This window comes from Calliopsis andreniformis, chromosome 7 (assembly GCF_051401765.1).
Source record: "Calliopsis andreniformis isolate RMS-2024a chromosome 7, iyCalAndr_principal, whole genome shotgun sequence".
Classification (NCBI taxonomy): domain Eukaryota; kingdom Metazoa; phylum Arthropoda; class Insecta; order Hymenoptera; family Andrenidae; genus Calliopsis; species Calliopsis andreniformis.
This window is the reverse complement of record NC_135068.1, coordinates 12,004,136-12,023,205: the sequence shown is the minus strand read 5'-3', so window position 1 is coordinate 12,023,205 and position 19,070 is coordinate 12,004,136. Positions and strand designations below refer to the sequence as shown.

General features: G+C 42.7%; 1 protein-coding gene and 1 long non-coding RNA gene across 2 annotated transcripts in view; both read right to left on the bottom strand.

Moving 5' to 3' along the window:
• Positions 1–11,660, bottom strand: part of Ptp36e (protein tyrosine phosphatase 36E) — a 54,969-nt gene extending 43,309 nt beyond the window's left edge. The window contains exons 1-2 of the mRNA XM_076382716.1: positions 11,528–11,660; positions 2,084–2,351 (exon numbers count right to left, since the gene is read on the bottom strand). Coding sequence (XP_076238831.1) covers positions 2,084–2,348 — 265 coding nt within the window. The 5' untranslated portion in view covers positions 2,349–2,351; positions 11,528–11,660. The remainder of the gene's footprint in view (positions 1–2,083; positions 2,352–11,527) is intronic.
• LOC143181961 (uncharacterized) lies at positions 11,619–12,835 on the bottom strand. Its single transcript, XR_013002365.1, has 2 exons — positions 12,567–12,835; positions 11,619–11,815 (listed from the first exon to the last, which is right to left on the bottom strand). It is a non-coding gene; the product is annotated as an uncharacterized LOC143181961 (long non-coding RNA).
• Positions 12,836–19,070: the final 6,235 nt, after the last annotated feature.

Below are 19,070 nucleotides of genomic sequence, written 5' to 3'. Positions count from 1 at the left end.
ATCTAGTGGAAATCAGCAGAAGTTGAGAACCACTGTGCGGTGGTTTCGAGCAGTGATTCTAAACACAACAGTGTAGCCCTGACGCAGGGCTAGCAGGGCACTTGTAGCAGGGCTACAGTGTCGTGCTGAGGATCACTGCTCGAGGCTACCATACAGTGGTTCTCAACTTCTGGTGATTTTCACTAGATATTTAAACGCTCGTAACTAACAAACGAAGCCTCAAACAGGAAATTGTTATTCTTGATTATCCTCTTACTTCGGTATCTAAAATCACCCCCTAGAGCAGTCTGCAATTTTTCGCACACTTAAATTCCCTGCGAACGCATAGAGATTCCCAGTCTATATAAAACCACGCAATCGATGAATCGAAAGGGAATAAGATCCCAGGAAATTTATAAGAGAATTTACCTCGATTTTATCGGGAGTCCTATTAGCCTCTTGACACGGTAGAAGCAGAAATATCGCGAGGGATGACAGGTGATGAACGAGGGGGTTGCAGAGGGAGGAGACTAAAAGCATCTGAAACGCTTCGAGAAGCTTCGAAGAAGTACCGCGCTTGATCGAATCGAGTTACGGATCTCTTTTATCCGTCGCTGAGACTCTAACGAAGGGAGAAAGTCCCTTCAGAACTCCACCCTTCTCTGCTGCGCCAAGGGAGGAGGGGATTCTCACACGGCGAACTGGACACGCAAATTTCGTTACGTTACTTTTGAACCTTCTGAGAAATTCAATTTCACTTCCTGTGTTTGGTGGATACGTACATAGGGGAGACGAAAGTGGAACGAGATGCCAGGAAAATGGCTTGGAAAATAAGAACAGCACTGTCTGGGTCATGAGAAATGTAGAATGTAAAATTTTATGTCAGGATGTGGGTCGTCGATGGCCCACGTGGTCACTCATAAATACGATGACCATCTGCCCTTTTCTTCAGAGGAGTCTTCTCTTCAAGTAACTGCCCTTTATTTATTTCTTCAAACTTCAGCTTTATCCTTTTTTTAAATAATTGAGGGATACAGCGACATCTAGAAAGAACTAAAATGATATGGTCACCTTACACATAACTCACAGCAAAAATCCACAGAAAATGACTTGGTACCAAACATGCAATATCACAGAATAATTCCTAAAATTGTCGATAATCACGAATGATAATAAATACCACCATGAATATTTCCCACCTCTCCTGAGGCAGCAATATTCCCTAATTTGAAGCTCGAATTCCCCAGAATCAGATATGAAGCCCTAACCACCATGAGCAAATTTTCCCCCATAAAACAGTAATTGTTCGAACATTATTGCGAACCACATTATATTTCTACATTATCCCCAGAGGCTTTTATCACCACGAAACTGTCTCGTGAACCCCAGCAGAGCTTTTTCATCATCTCGAACGAGTGCAAAGTCTCCAGTCATAAACGCCTCGTAAACTCTCCGTCTCGTTGCGCGGCAAGGCGTGGGGCTGGCTCGACAGAGGGAATAGGGAATTAAACAAAACCATATCCAGCGATCAAGTTAAATTGAAATGAATTAAAGGCAGTCGACCGTTTAAGCGAGACTCGATCCCTCTGCTGATCGCAGTAAATTCGAGATTTCCAGAGCACCATGGCCAACTTAAAAGGATTCCGCGAAATTACTTTCGAACTGATTTATCATCTTCTGGATTACACAAATTTGCAAGGTATTTGCAAGCGATAAAAATCAGCGAAATACGAAAACTATATCTGTGGTTATAAGGCAAAATGACTGTTTATTGTACGAAAACATGCTTCAAATGAAAGCTGTTTGGTATCGTGAAATATGCTCCAATCAACTTTCGTTTGAAATATTTTGTCATCCAATAAACAGTTTACAAGATCCAGGCGACACAGTTACGTAACCCAGCCTGTGGAATTCTTATCTTCAGAAAGAAGAAAGGGCATTAAAAGAATATTTTCCCCTGAAAATATTGCGCCATGTATAGCTAAACTTTCACAGATATTAAAATGCATCCCATATAAAGATAGACACTATATGCGCTGACTCGCTGTCAGCTTGAAACCCTCGCGAGCACACAGAACAGATAGAAGCACAGAGCAGGACTCACCGAATGAGATGAGGCCGCTGTTCAGCATTGACAGCTTAATCTGGCTGGGAATGGAGGCGAGGCTGTGGCCAGGATTAAGATGACGCTTCTTCGGCGGTTTCTCTGGTGCCCTCGGCGCGCTTCTGCTTCGGTGATGATGATGGTGCTTCCTGTGGGAGTGGGAATGAGAGCCGCCAGCGGTCGACGTCGCCCCAGTGCGATCGGAACCGACGCTGCTCAAGCCGAGGACACCGCCGCCGGTCGATTGCGTTCGCAGTGACGACATTTTCTGGAAAGAAAATTCGAGAGACGATGAGGCGTCGTCCAGGTGGCCATTGGAACAGGGGGACGATAGGTGGAATTTTAATGGCTTTACCAAGACCGATTTAACGGATCTTCGGGACCTTTATGGCGCACGATGTTTACTGCTCGAAGTCCCCTTGAGGAATGAGAAGGTTTGCTAAGGTTGATATGTTAAGGTTGAGTGGGGGTTGGTCTGAGGGGGACCTGGGGTGGGGCAAGTTTTCAGGTTTTATTATCCTGAGATTGGGGGATTTCTGGCTAGTAGGTGCTTCCTGGATTCCTAGTAGCTTTCTAGTAGTACCCTAGTAGCATCCTAACGTCAACTAGTAGTCCCTAGTAGTTCACTAGGTGTCCACTAGTAGTCCCTAGTAGTTCACTAGGTGTCCACTAGTACTCCCTAGTAGCTTTTCAGTGGGTTCCTAGTAACTTCTTACTGAGTTCCTAGTAGTTTTCTACTACAGTCTTTACCGAGTTCCTAGTAGCTACCTACTACAATTTTTTACTGGAGTTTCTACTGGAGTACCTTTCTAAAACTCTCCCCAGAAAACCAAAAACTGATTCCCAGTTGATCGTACCCAGAAATAACCCGCAACGTCTTCCTGTAATTTGCCCCGCGAGCTTCTTTTCACGAGCACGCGGATAGACTCGCTTTGCGGAACGATCGTCATAAATCTCCTCACAGAAGCGAAGTTCTCGGTCTCGAGTGCATCTCAGCAATGAACAATCCGTTGTGCTCTCTAATCAGGGTGGGAATAGCATCCAGCATGCATCGTCGATCGTGGTATCCTTAAATTTCGCGGTCGATTTCCGATGTTCTAAAACCAGACGAGCATCGGCTTTTGACTGACTGATGCGGGCTGCGAGCGAGCAGCACGCTAAGTGCCAGAGAATAGAGACAACAGCTCGGCCAGTTGGCAAACGAGACGTAGGAGAGCTGGGCTATTCACGCGTTCGTTCCACAGTTCTTTGAATTCACGAGCAGAAGGCACGAGACAGTGTCTGTTCCAGCTTGCACATGGGTTAGATGTGACTGCCTCGCGCCAGATCTGCTCTGATAACGCTTTAGTTGCGACATTTTAATTCAGTTACGAAAACTTTAATTCGGAAAATGAATTACTTGAATGGAAACGAGGCTACGAGATTGAGAATCTCTCGAAAATGGAGAAATATTTTTATTTTAAAAAGCGTGAAGACACTTTGTATGAATTTGGGGAATGAAAACTCCCTAGGAATTTTCTTCATTCTAATTTCTAAATTCCCCATGAATCTTAAAATCCTCCATTTCGACTGGATATTAATGGTGAGTGCGCAAAGTATTCGGAACTTTGCTCAGAACTTCGATTCGCAAACTCTGAAACTCTAACCCCATCGCTAAATTCATTTCTACCTTCCCCTAATCAAATATTTCCCCTGCAAAGTACATTTATAAATCGTCCACGCCGTGGACCGTATTACCTCGCCTCGATCACGGACGTCGATCGGTGTACACTCAAGTCGCGATGAAAAATGTATCCAGAAATTAGCTCCGACCTGGGAGCAATTTTTCGCTAATTACGCAGCGTTTCCTTCGCTGCAGGCGTCTCAAAGACAGATTAATTAAAGGCCATCGGGCGATAATTACCAACCGATGGGAATCCAATTCTGCTTGACTTGTGCTTCGTTAGATGGAAGTGATCTGGATAACCTGAAGCTTAGTATTGACTGGAAACTAGTACTGCTTGTACCTTAGTATTATCTGGGGCCTAATATTGTCGAGAGCCTAGTATTGTCTGGAGCCTGGTACTATCTAGAGTCTAGTACTATCTGGAGCCTAGTACTACCTAGAGCTTAGTACTCTACTAAGACCCTAGTACTGTCTTGAGTCTAGTACTCTACTAGAACTCTAGTAATTTTCTTTAGTCTACTCCTGGTCTCGAGCCTAGTCCTATTCTTGAGCCTAGTGCTCTACTAGGACCCTAGTACTACCTGGCCCCTAATACCACTTGATCTCTAATGCAATCTGACCCCCATCGTTTCTCTGTTCATCTCTCGAGGCGACCTCGAAATAGTTTGCACACCTGTCCCAGGGAAATGAATCGAACTTTCAACCTAGGTGGCTCGACAAGTCGGGCACGTTCCCTCATTCGTGCACGCGAGCGACATGGGACGTCTATACCCGTCTAATCACCGGAAGACACGTCGTGTATCGCGTGCAAGGTATATTTAGCAGTCTAATACAGATTTTCCTGCATTTCTTCGAATCACACCGTCACCGAAAATATCATTAGAATAGTTACGCAACTAGATGAGTCTGCGCGCCCTGGGAATGGTGACAATGTCTTGTCTGACTAGATACGGTGACTCCAATTCTCTGTGCCTCATAATATGCAACAAGAAATGGGACATTTCTGCTTTTACATTCGTTTCAATTCTTCTAGGGAATTTCAAGAGCAGCAATTAACTATACCAGTAATTATACTGTGTACTGGAAATGAGAAAAGATTGAACAACTGTGTAAAAGAATTTTTTTCTTAAGAAATCACTAGACTTTTTTGAACTCAGCTTTTGTGCATGAATTTACTAATATTATTTTTTTGAAAGAAATTCTCAAAAAGGCTACTGAGTTTACAATTCATGTACCACAGTTTTATATACTCATTACTAGCAAATTATCACAGTGCTGAGTAATTAACGTGCAACGCCAGTCTATTAGGTGTGCTTCAATCACTCCTGCAAATATTACTAGTAAATTACTAGTAAATTACTATTTGCTGGCGTGATTGAAGCACACCTTAGACTGACGTTGCACATTAATTACTCAGCACAGTGGAACAAAGTGGAACCTTACGAATGCGCAAGTAGAAGCAGACATAGTGCCATATATGATCAGACCGAATGGGTCTGACACGTATATTTCACTCGCAGGTAACCGCGTTTCGAGCGCCATAGGATTCCTCTTCCCAGTTCCACGCGAAATTAACTCTTCAAAAGAGCATAAAACGTAATAAAATACGCGGATACAATTTCACGAAATATGAACCTACTTTTTCTTTGAATAATTCAATTACGTACTGCAAACAGAAGAGGCGTAAGAACGAAGAAAAGAAATAACAAATTTCTTATCTAGCTTCCCATGGATTCTCTGTACCGAGTGGCGAGCTTTAATGAAAAGACGTTTTAATGTATCACATATTATATAAATGTGTATTTGCATCGTTGAAAGGTGCACAGAAGTCCAGCAAAAGGATAATAAATATTCCACCCAGTGTTTAATTAATGAATGAACACTGCAAATTTAAGCCTCATTTAAATAGAATCCCTCCAGCGGGATTGCTTCAAGAGTTTCACAGCAGACCAGCTTTTTCCGTGCTTAAGTTGTTTCCAGTACTACTGCTCTTCTCTCTATCCTTCAAAATCGATCGGAAGGCGAAGTTACGCAGTCGAGCGCTCTTCAGATTAAAACTCGTTGTTGTTTCAAACGCTGCCTTCAGCTTTCATTATTCCCGCGCTCTTCCTCCCTCCAAGCCTCTTGCGCAAGTCCTCCCACTCGAAAAATAAAAAAATCCTCAATTCTTTTTCATCTCGAACCCTCCAAAAAAAAATCGTTCGTCGGGATTTTTATAGCGACGAACCTCCAAGTGTATTATTTTTGGTGTATCGAAGGAATCTACGCCCGAAAATAGATCCCTCGAGGGCGACAGTTAACAGAAAGTGTTTCACAGTCGGGGAAAATACTCAGAGACAATTTTTCGGGAATAGTCGAGGCCTGGAGGGATCGAGGAAAGAATTTGATGGATTCGAACGATTCCCTCGGTCGAAAATCCGACGAGGCAGCGAGGCGAGTTAAGATCTCAAGGTTTCCGGGTCGAGAGCTGCGCGCGCGGGTTATTTTTAAATGTTTTGTAAGTCGCTTCGGAGGCTTCGAAGGTCGGTTATTGACCACCGTCAACCTCCGAATTCTTGCTCGACCTTCTGACATTCCGTGAACCCCAGAGGAAAGCTCTACTCGATATAGTCTCGTCACTCGATATAGTCTCTAACCTAGGAAGCTCGAGAACATCTCTAGTAGGGTCCCTTCATGCTTTAGTGGCTCATATTTACTTTAGTTGAAGGCCAGAGTACAATGAAACGAGTTTTTCGTTATAATCTCGCGACTCACCACAAGCAACGAGCTGATAGAATATAATTATAACACGTTTGGCGGTTCTGTTTATTCGTTGTTGAGTCGTCTTTACTTCTCAGAGATAAGACTGAAGAAAATTGAAGATAAAAGAATCTTTCTTGAGTCCCAAGGCAGACATTGCACAGTCAGTAGAATAACTCCCAAGTCAGACATAGAAAAGACACTAGAATAACTCTCAAATCAGACATAGCAACGTCAGTAGAATGAGTCTCAAGTCAGACATAGCAAAACCATTCTATTATTCTACTGACTCTGATATGTCTGACTAGGGACTTATTCTACTAACTATGATATGTCTTTCTAGGGACTTAAGACTTATTCTACTGACGATAATGTGTCTGTCTAGGGACTAGAGACTTATTCTACCGACTACAATGTACCTGTCTAGGAACTTATTTTATCTGACTTGAGACAAATTGTACACTTCCCTAGTTTTCCATTACACAATTCACCACAATTTCCCCAGCAATCTGTCTCCCCTCCCATAAAACATCCCCAGGTCAGATAAAGAATTTTCATTGCCCGAAATAACGTGGCGTCGCAATCAACGTGAGGATCTCCTTAAAAGCCAGCCTCAAGCCGAGTCACGTAAGCGATAATTCGAGGCTGTAATTCTTGCAATCTCCTCGGGACGACATCAGCTAAGACCACGAATGGGAAGAAATAAACGTTTCAGTTTCGTACGCGATTAAATCACCCTTTGTGCCCGCGATTTCCGTCGAGGCCGCCGCGAGGGGCTCAGAATTCGCCCCTTTGAGGGGATTAATCCGATTCGCGAAATTAAAAACGCCGCGGAACGGATTTATCACTGGCTCGCTCAGATTCACCCTCCAAACTGCTTGGCACTTTGACATCCCTCGACTTTCACCCCCGCTGGAAAAATTCGACGATTATCCCGCGAGGCCCTCCCCCACGAGCACCAGAGATAAGAGACTCGACAGGGGGCTCTTGGGAAAATAGTGTCAAACGATACTCGACTCGCCCAGCTTCGAGAAATCCCTCGAACGCGATTATTCGAGAATGTGGAGCAGGAATAATGAGTTTGTGGCTTGAGGCTATTTGGGAGACCTTGTTTAAGGGCTCAGAAGTTTGTAGGTTTGTTAAAAGAGAAAGTTTCAGAGAAGGTGGTGTCTCGATATAGGCTCACGAGGGTGCAATGAGTTTATAACGTGGAGTATAGGACTGAGATTATTCGAGAGAGAAATTGCTTCCTTGGGAACACAGTTTAACGAATGAGAAATTTTGAGAAAAGGGAGCTGTCTCGATATAGGCTCACGAGGGTGCAATGAGTTTATAACGTGGAGTATAGGACTGAGATTATTCGAGCGAGAAATTGCTTCCTCGGGAACACAGTTTAACGAATGAGAAATTTTGAGAAAAGGAAGCTGTCTCGATATAGGCTCACGAGGGTCCAACGAGCTTATAGCGTGGGATAAGTTTCTGACTGAAGCACCATTTACTTGGGTACTCAAGAATATGGAGACTTGATTAAAATTAATAAATAAAAAAATGAATCATATCAGACACTGTATCCCATATAAGCTCCCCTACCACCCTCTAAAGTATCACTAAGTATATGCACCCTGTACATAAAGTACAATGCTCCCAGTGTATCTCATTCGTTTACCAAGCATCGTTCCGAGCATTGTATCGTGCGTGCATGTAAACGCTTGTTAGCCATCGGACGTGATTGCACGGCAAACGCGGCTGGTAATGTGTACATGTGTAATAAGCATTTACACGAGAGGGACACATGTTCCCACGCGCCTCGATTTCGGTCATCGGTTCATCGTGATTATATTAAGCATCTGTCGCGTTTCGATGAGGCTCGGCCACTCGTTTTTCTCGAATTCGTTGATCCCGTTTATTTTAAAGCGCTGCTGATCGAGAGCTCCCTATCTGGACAGCCTAGTGATCAAAATTTGGTTACTTTCATTCTGGCGTTTAATTAAAATCTCCAATTCTTGCTCAGCAAAGTAGTCTCGAGAGTATTTGAGATAGCAATTCTTAAGAGTCGTTCAAGTGTCCCGTTTTAATATACGACTCTGCATACAAGAAAGCCATAACTGTTCGAGTGAATTCTAGAGATATTCGTGCCCCTGGAATTGTCACTAGTTACGTATCGAACATCGATACTCAGGCTGTCCAATTAAGCATGCAGCTTGTCGCAGAAGTCATTGAGAGCTCCTTACCAGCCTCACTGACTTTTCATTCCGTCCTGGGTCGGACAATGCCTAGAAATTCCCTGGATACTGTACCACCTGAGTGGAAAGAAGTAACTAGGGCAGTGGTGTTCATGAGGAATATCGCGACTGTAACAATGAAACTACCATTAGCGGTGATTTTATTAAAATCGTGAGGAGAGACTACAGTCGACTGTGATTCGTTCAGAAACAAAGTTCCTAGCGCTGAACACAAATTTCCCCTAGATTAATGGATTCTATTTCGCAGGAACTTGGAGGACCTATCACTTTGTCGAGGTCTGGGATAATTTATGGGCATGTTTATCGGGGAACCGGAAATTTACCATCATAAATTTTTCGGTCTATTCGTATCGAGCTGGGTCATTCAGAGGGGTGATACGTGAGACGAATACAAGAGTAGTAATATGTATCGAGGGGAGACTAGGAGAAGGAGGAAACATATTCTCATTTTTCAAAGGAGATTCGCGATGATAAGCACCTTTGACAACTACGAGAACACTTCCTCCACGATAATTCAGTTTGATTCATTTAATGGGATTCGGGCAGCTGTTATCTCTGCAGAATAATGTGAGATAACGTCGGATTGTTTCTTTCCTTTAGCCTCGTTTCGAACTTTCAACTTTCCTTCTATCGACGCGAAGTTTCACAGTCGAGAATATTCAAGCCGCTGAAACTTTGCCCTTTGAGATCGATAAATATCGCCCATTTGTTCCCATTTATTGCTTCTCTGTGGTGGAACTTCCAAGTATCTGGAAATTCTGTTCGATTGAAAATCGATACTAAATGGGATTAATGGGGAAAGTGACGCTAACCCTCAGCTGATCAAGTTTTAGTATATAATAGCGGTTAAGGCTGCCTGCGAATTTCGGGTAACCAACAATTTTCAGATTTCGAGAAAAATGTTCAGGCTTCGAAAAACATTTCCAGGCATGGGAAAAATGTTTCAGGCTTCGAGGGCAATTTTTCAGGCTTCCAAATAAATGTTTCAGACTTCTAAACAAATTTCAGGCATTGGAAAAATTTTAAGTTCTAGTCTCCATACATATCACTATAACTAATAAATTACTTACTAAGTAATAAATAAAAGGAAAATAAAATATTTCTATAGTTTCTAAATTCTGAAATATGAAATATTTAGCAAGATAAAGTACGTGCAAAAAATTGAATTTATGGCAAGAGTTCTGAACTCCCTCGCAACAATATATAACCAGTTACTTATTTATAGTATCACAGATACCAGAAATGTGAAACATTGTTTAAAAAATCGACGAACGATTCTCTTGATATTCGCCACGTCGCAGCATGGCGTCACATCCGGTTTCTTAATGGACATTAAAAGATCGCGGACGCATTGGCAAGCTTTATCGATGCAAAAATAAACGTCGCGTACAATGAAGATTTTTATTTTAAACCACGAGCCGCGTTGGCCGCGTCGAGAACGACGGAGAAAAATCGAGGGATAAATAAAAACTGCAGGCGCCCCTATCCCTAGGGATTTACCATCGACGCTCCTGTTTCCTGAATCCCTGCGCCACTGGCGGCCTTACGTTCCCGAAAGCGATATAAATCGAAAACCCCAAACATCCTCTCGAGCTATTTTCGAGTGGCGCGCCAGCAGTTTACTTTGACAACGATGCTCGACTATTATGACAATAACAATAATAGCAAAGACGCGAATGTTGCTAATAGACTGGGCAAAATAGCGGGGAAGTAAATTGGAGCGAAGTGGAAGCCAAAGTGCAACGAAATTTAGTCTATTTCTGGGCTGATATTGATTCATTTTCGGATGTTGATGTTGAGAACTACTGAAAGATGACCAAGCTACGCGTCTCTGCACCCAGAGTTATGGGATTTCGAATTTTGTGGTTATATTGAAAGGAGATAGTACAACCTGCATTTCTTTAGGTCACAGAAAAAGTAATACTAAAGCTAGAAGTATTATGTTACATTAGTACATAAATCACTTGCAAGCAAGAAATCTTGAAAAATTTAAAATCTCAAATTTAATATTGAAGCATTTAAAGCTTCAAAGATAGTGAAATCTTCAGAAAGAAACATGACTGTTATTGAACACCTATGTTCTAATGCTGGAACATTAAAAAATCTTCGATAATCGAATGAGGGGACGCTTCATTCGATTATCGAAATCACGTACACTGCTGTTACCGATCAGCGGTTCTCAACCTCCCCAAACTCAATCGCCCTTAAAAATCTAGCGTCCCATCACTGAAATACCACAGAGAGAAACAATTCCAGCCATTTGAAAAACAAAGTCCATAAATTCATTCAAATCTCTCAGCACAAACGAGTCCTTTATATTCCCGCGATATCCTAAACTAACCTATTAATCTGCGCGCCCCATAAATCTGACGCTTCCGCGGGAACGCGCATCCTCGAGCCCAGAACGATGATCCATGTGCAATGTAACACTAACAGCACACAGGAAAACCTCCCTAGAATCTATCTCCCACAGAATGGTACAAATATCCAAAAACCTCAAAGACTTCATGCTCGTCACACGATATTCTAACCTAATTTCTTAATTTACGAGCGTACTGCCCAAGTATGGAGAAAAGCAGTGTCCACGAAAAATATTTTACTCCTGTTTTGTAACTAAAACAACATGCAAAAGATGCAGAAAACTTAATTTCACATTTTTCTGTAGTCACTGCTTCTCTTTATAACATATATCGATACTTCTAAAGCAGTATCGCGCTTTAGGGGTGATAGGTGATGCAGATTCGCATGGATTGGCGTCGAATTGTCAGAAATTTGAATACAGATTTAGTGACGTACCTTCCAGAAGACACTCGCCAAGAGCACGACCACTTCGACCGGCAGAATCAGCTCCTCCACCCACGCTCAGTGCACGCGTTGTCAGCGGGCCACTTGTCACCTCTCGGCACTCGCGGGGAGGTCGCGATCGAAATAAATCGCGACGTAGTAACGAGCCGTGTCCGTCCCTCTTATCAACTTCCGGTTCTAGCGTCACGGCTGCGTATCGGCGTCATCGATCCCGAGATAAATCTCGTTCGATACCCTTCGACTGGTACCGCGCCAGAGACACCTGGCGTCGCGCTTTTTCTAAACAAATCACACGATTCGGTGCTTGAAAACGAATTCAGAAGAATAATTTTCAGGTCTTCATAGATTATTAATGTAAATTAGATTTTATTGATGATAAATCTATATTTATTATCCTCTCTATAGAGGCAGGGAGAACTGATTCTTGTATACGAACAATTCTTAGATCAAATAAACGATTTTTTAAAAAAGGAAGGATATAGAAAACCTCTAACCTCAAATCCCGCGAATAAGCACACAGTCGATTCTTCAATACTTGCTCACAGTAGAATCGAATTATTAAAAATCACCTTTGAGAATAATCGATAAAGTAATCAATTCTCCAAACCAAACCACAGTTCACTAATATTTACGTATTATTTGTAATAATTTGTAAACTAACGAATCCCTCCCGAGCGCACAAACAAAAATACTAAAATAAAACGTCCCTTAACCCCGACTCCCGCCCATGCGCACGCACTCGATTCTTCGATCCTCGCTCACAGAGCAATCGACTTATTGAAAATCGATTTTCAAAACAATCGATAAAATAATCAATTCAGCAAACCAAAACCTGTTCACCAATCCTTCCCGTACTCACGGTAATTTGCAAGCTAACGAATGTCCCCGCGCCCACAAACAAAAATACTAAAATAAAACGTCCCTTAACCCCGACTCCCGCGTGTGCGCACGGCGTGACGCGCACGCAGGGGCGTGCGTGACAGCGTGAGCGAGAAAAAGCCCGAACGAGTGTTTATCTATTCGAATTTACCGATCCACAGCCGCCGCTGCCTGCGATCCCACGCGCACACACAGCTGCACACAAGACCAGTCGGTTCACACGCGAGAGCGTCGAGGCACCAGCGCGACGAGACGACGGGCCGACGAGGGAGACGCTGACGAGCGCGAGGACGCTTCGAGACTGGACGAGGCGCGACGAGTCTCCGTCCACACGTCGGGGCGCTCTGGCGAGAGGATCCTAGGGCCATCAGGCTCCCCCGTCGGGGGTGCAGGCGCCACTGGGGTGGGGAGCGCGCGAGGGAGAGAGAGAAGGAGAGAGGGAGACGTCAGGCGGCGGCACGTCGACGGAGGGAAGGGGAGCGTCGCGGCGGGTGGGGAGGGGCGACGGCGTCGGCGTCGCTTCTTCGGCGAGGGCGTGGTCCTGATAACCAGACGCTCCTCGCGAGCTTCGAGGCAGACCATGGATGATGCTCCTCGGTGCAGGAGTAATCGAACCGCCACGAATATTCGAATCGTTCAGTCAGGCATACGATGGAGGCTGTGACCCTAAATGCAGGGCGACCGTCAGGAGGATAGGAAATGTATTCGTGACACTTGCTTCATGTATCAGGTTAAATTAAGAAGCGAAGTGTATGATGCTCAGAACGCGGTTTTCTGTGGAATTCCTTGTCAAAATTAACCCTTTGGACTCGGTTGTCCCTTATGAGGGGACAGAATGTATGGAAAATCGGGACCTCCGAGTGTGAAGGGTTTGTTTGTAATAGGAATTTTATTATGCATAAAATGACCCTGCATTCATCTCCAAAACCAATCGCCTTTCGAGGATTAATAGAGCGAATAAAACATAACTAATTTCGTAGAAAAAATTAGGAGAGCTTATCGAACAGTTTCGAAAAACTGGGACTTAAAAATATGAATATTCCTCGAAAAATATCAATTATTTTAAATTAACAAGGCTGAGAATTCATGAAGCGCTTTGTATTAAAATTTTAGAGAATTCGAAAAGTGCTACTGATGAATTATTAACCTAACTCTGTGAGAAGACTCAAGCTTCTTAGGGTTAAGCTACAAATTATGGAATAAAAAACAGTATTAAAAAACAGATTCTTATCTCTTTTAAATCCCTGAAGAGGTGCTTGTTTTATCCTTGAAAGAAGAGTAATCACGTCACACTGTGGTTTTAGAATAAAGAGGAAACGACGATGATACTCGAAGGTCCCGTGTATCGGAATTGCTGCCACTTTCCTCCAGAAAATCCCTACTGATAGAGATTGAGTAGTATTACTGCCACAGTACTTCCTTCCATAATACCTCGATTATGTAGCGCATAAAAGTTACATGAAGTAGGTACCTTGGAAACCGGAAACTCTGTCACGCCATCTTTGACACATTACTTGCGATTTTACTTTATAATATTCTAAAACACACAATCCTACTAGCGTAGTCGAATTTAAATTTTCAAATATATTTCACTCTAATTTTCGAAGCCTTGAATTTGGAGGTCTATTAGGGTAGAATTATTCAAATTTTAGGTTATATATAATTCCAAATTTCAGTAGCTTGAAGTTGAACTTCTACTAACGTAGTCACGTTCAAATTCTAGGTTACACCTGCTTCAAATGTTCGAAGACCTAAAATTCGAATTTCTCAAAAAGATACGCAATAATTCACCCTCATCGTTCAAGAAGAATAGGAACACTTTCCCAGAGAATTCGATTCACTTATTGACAAACATTCCCACGATGAATGTTACGGTTGCTAACCCTCAGATTTCCCAGACGAGTCGAAACTCTGCCAAATACGATTTAACACCGCTCGCATTTCAATGGGCAAGAGTCTCTTGAAATATTCCGCCGCGAGCCAGTGCCGCGCAAATATTTCCACGATATAACCCACCCCCACCTTTTGCATAAGTACCACATCCTCGTCGAAAACAATCGATGCAGAATTCACTGTAAAAATGATGCCGCGAAATAATTCGGGAAACAATTCTCGGAGACAAGTAATGGCGATAGAGAGCCCTGAGTTATTAAGAAGCTCGTGTATTGGCACACTTCTACTTGGCAAAATTTTTCGGTTCCTACACGTGTTTAGTTATCACGCGATGGAGCGAGCTATGATTGATTCATGCAACTATAAAGGAAGAAAGAGGTAGAGAGAGAAATAATCCTACTACTTAGTTACAAAACTTTTTTAATTAGTTATTACTATTAAACTATTATTACTATTATGTATTATTAATATTATTATACTTTGATATAGATTTATTATCATTATACTACTATCAAAGACTCGAGGAACTTGAACCCCTCCTGCCTCTACAAGATCACCAAGATAAATGTCCCAATACCTAAACGCTTAAGACCTCAAATGTCCCAGTAAGTATACAACCTAAAACTGTACATCCTGATATTTTAACTATGAGGCTCCAGAAACTGTGGACACTATCTTATGACACTAATTTTCATTTTCACTTAGGTTACCCAATACACCAGAATTTCAGCTTAAAATTGGATAAAATGAACCTTAGTGTTCAAGTATTGATACACGGTCAACTACTGGGACATTTACTTTATATTCCTTCAGATTCACTGTACTTGCGTGCCTCAGCTCGTCACGTGCCCGACTGAACATTCTTCCCACCCTCTGAAGGGTTCCCCCCAGGAAGGGAAAGGATGCGAGGGACAGCCTGTAGGGAGGGGTTCCCGAAAACCTGGACAGGCCTGACCCAGTTGGACCGCCAGGGACGAGGGGAGCAACCGTAATAAAACGTTTAGGTGACGTGCCTGACGGTCCACGTCGGGCAAGGTTAAACGGCGACCCTCGAGCTTATAAATAAACTCGAAACATTCCCTCTCGGAGCAACGCGCTGCCTCGCCCCCCTCCACTATCTCTCTCAGAGCGAGACGACCGTCTACGAGCTAATTGGGAAGCGTTAATTGGGTCGGTAACGACCGTTCACACTTCATCCGCAATTTTCCGACTTTACGCGTAATCGGTACGAGAATACCTTGGCGGAGGAACTTCCTGGGAGCGCGTGGCTCTACTAGGTGGCTCAGAAAAAGGGATAGAGGCTCTGCTGTTTCTTGGATGCTTTGCAGGAAAATGTCTGAAGACAGAGGAATTTTCAGAATATTAGTATTTAAAGCTTGAATTATTTAGGGAATTAGTAGAGCTTTATCGAGGCTGCCAGACGCAGGGACAAAATGTCCTCGAGTGACGTCATGGAGTAGGAAACTGATCTTATCCACTTCATTATTATACCAATTCTTCTTCTGAAGTTGTAGCCATTGAAGCATTCAAGATTTTATTACAGAACCTTAAAAAAATTCGAATTAAAATGAGAATTAATGTTGCCAGATGTCAGGACAAAATGTCTACTATTGTATGGAAGTCACTGGAAGACATTTTGTCCCAGCATCTGGCAATACTGGTTAGAATCTACTAACTCTAATTTTGTTCAAGATCTTTTAATAAAATCTTGAATGCCTTTAAGTCCATAAATTGAGAAACAGAATTGGTAGAAGAATGAAGTAGAAAAGGCGAGTAATATCGAAAAAGATTTCGACAGCGCGATGAAGAATCGAGTAACGTCGTTACGCGTGAAAGCTTTTAGCGAGAGGAGAATTTGTTTGGCGTTAAAAGACGTGAATTCTACTACACTCCCCCTGGGAACTATGGCAGCGTCCTGGGGTCGAGAAATGCCATGTATGTTATGCAAGGTGATTCTCAATCATATTACTTTATCCCATTGCTATTAAGTCCTCGAGAATCCTTTGGCATCTCGACGTCCCTCAGTTTTTAATCTGCAAAGGGATTCCTGGGATATTGAATAATCATTTTTCTCATCTTCGAGGTTGGTCATTTAATCCACTGTGAAACTGGAAACTGGGAGACTGGAGAAGAAGCTGGTAGGATCTGAAGAGGTCTGAAAAAGTTGAAAATTGTGAGAAATTCGGAGGAGCTGAAGAAGTTGAAAAGTTGAGAGTAGAAGGAACTTGAAAAACTAGAGAGGCGAGGAATCTGGAGAACTTGGGGAACTTGGAGAACCTGAAGAATCTGAAGAACTTGAAGAACCTGAGGCTCAAAGCTCAAACCTTTAAATATTAAATCATCCTTCTGAAACCCTCAATTTCAGTAGTCCTCAGATTCAACAGAATTCTGCAGTAACCCAAGTCTAATTTGAATAATTCTTTCTAATTCTCTCACTCCTAATTTCCTAATTTAATTCCAATTTTCAAGTCCATCTTTACTGCTCTGACTATTACATGTTTGTACCAAAGGGTTGCAACACCTCCAATAAAAAAGAAGTAACAATTCCTCCTAGAATGACTCAATGCTCCCCCAAAATCCGACCTTCGACCAGAATCTTCCATTACGAAGAATGATCTGATTTCAGAGAAGCCTCGATACGTCGAATCGATCGCGCGGTCCAAAGGAGCGGCGTAAAATCGAGGCACTCGAACGTGCCTATTTTTGCGAGGCTCTCTCGCCCAGTTTGCGAAGCTTCCGCTGCCAAAAGTGACGTTCGGCCGCGGGGACAGAAATCGACGCGGAGGTTTCGCTATTCAGAATGAAACAAACACGGCGCAGCTCGAACCCAGCCATGGCATAAAACCGACGCGACAATCTGCATGTTCTTCCTTGGAACGACGATCGTTTCGCACTGATTCAGCCGATTCTCGGTGTTGCTCGAGAGGCCTGAGGAATTTCCACGTCTCTGGCACTCGGCCAATCGACTCACGCGTTGCTTTGGATCATTAACTGGTCGTATTTGTGGAGTTCTCACGAAGGAAACAGGCGTTGGATCATCGAAGCCAGTGGCACGTTAACCCTCGCACTGTTTCGTTAAATGACTGCTTTATCCCTTGCTCTGCTGGATCAATTAGTAGCCTCGTCGAAGGAGCCTCTTTATTGTACTGCTAATGAGTTTTTTACTCTTGAGTAATTCGAATGAAATGAAATGTTAAATGAAAGAGTTGATCTGTGTTAAATATTTTCCTTTGATTCAATTTTCCAATGAATGGCGAGGACAGGTTCTTCTGATGCATTGAAACAATTTATTTCGTATGCAATAAACGTTCCACTGGCTGCGATTCTTCCTCGCAATGAATTTCAGAGATTTTTCAATGGGAATGAATTCTCGGCGATTACCTTAATTTCGTTAGGTTTTCGACGCATTTTGAGTAATATTTTGATAGAAATTATGCACGTTAATTATCCCATGGAGAATTCTCCATGGTCTGCCATCCATTTCGCCTTTCATCGACAACGCTGCTGCTCATTCTCTAGTACGTAATTAAATTTTCCAACGCTTAGTACGCGTGAATTTAATTAGCCCCTGCTAAGCCTTATTAAACGATATGTGCAGGTAGAATCTCGACGCTGGTCCTTGGGAAGCATCCAATTATGTCTAAATAAGGTGTAATCTTTTTCAATATAACAATGGAGGAAAGAAAATTCTAGATATAACAAAATATACTTCACAGCAAAGTTGAAGGATCATTAATTTTGGAAGAAAAAATTATCAATCTTTGAGTTTCTGTAAGTCCATGACAAAAAATCGTAGAGCAGTGAGCTTGGTCTCATTTTAAAGAGTGAAGCCTCCACTTTAACATCCCTGAGTTGAACTTTTTCGAAAAAAATTCTCTACTCCACGACACACCGAGAAAAAGAGGGTGGTTTTTCCCCAAATGTTCCTCAACTTCAGTCATCTCTCAGGAACTTGATAAATTTTTTCCGCGACAAATTTTGAATGGATATCAAAGCTGGAACCCTACCCTTTCGAATGAGACCTTAGTGATCCATCTGCGATTTTTTTTCGCTGAGTTATCGCTGTCTGAATGGAAAGTGAGCTTCCAGCTTCAGAATTACGTAATGATCCAGAGACTAAAAAAGTTGCCAGTTTTTGAGCTGCTGTAACTTTGGCAAAAAAAATCGCACGGAAGTGAGCCTGGTCTCATTTGAAAGGGTAAAGCCTCTTCTTTGGCATCCCTGAGTTGAACTTACCTGAAAAAAATTCTCCACTCTGCGACACGTCGAGAAAAGGAGACTGGTTTTTCCCCGAATATTTCCCAACTTCAGATGACTCTCAGGCACTCGATGAATTTTTCTCGCGAACTTTTTTGAGAGGATATAGAAGCTGAGACCCTCCCCTTTTGAACCGGACCTTTAAAAGTGTCTTACGATTTTTTTTCGCCGAGTTATCGCGCTCTGAATGAAAAGTGAGCTTTCAGCCTCCGAATCACGCAGCGGTCCAGAGCCCGAAAAAGCGGCCGATCCTTGAACTGCTGTAACTTCGACAAAAAAAATCGCAGGAGGTCGAGCCTGGTCTCATTTTAAAGGGCAAAGCCTCTACATTAGCATCCCTGAATTGAATTTGCTCGAAAAAAATTCTTCATCCAACGACACGCCGAGAGAGAGAGGATGATTTTTGCTCGAATGTTTTCTAACTTCAGGCGATTCTCAGGAGCTTGATAAATTTTTTTCATGATCTTTCTTAGCTAGATATCAAAGCAGGAACCCTCCCCTTTCG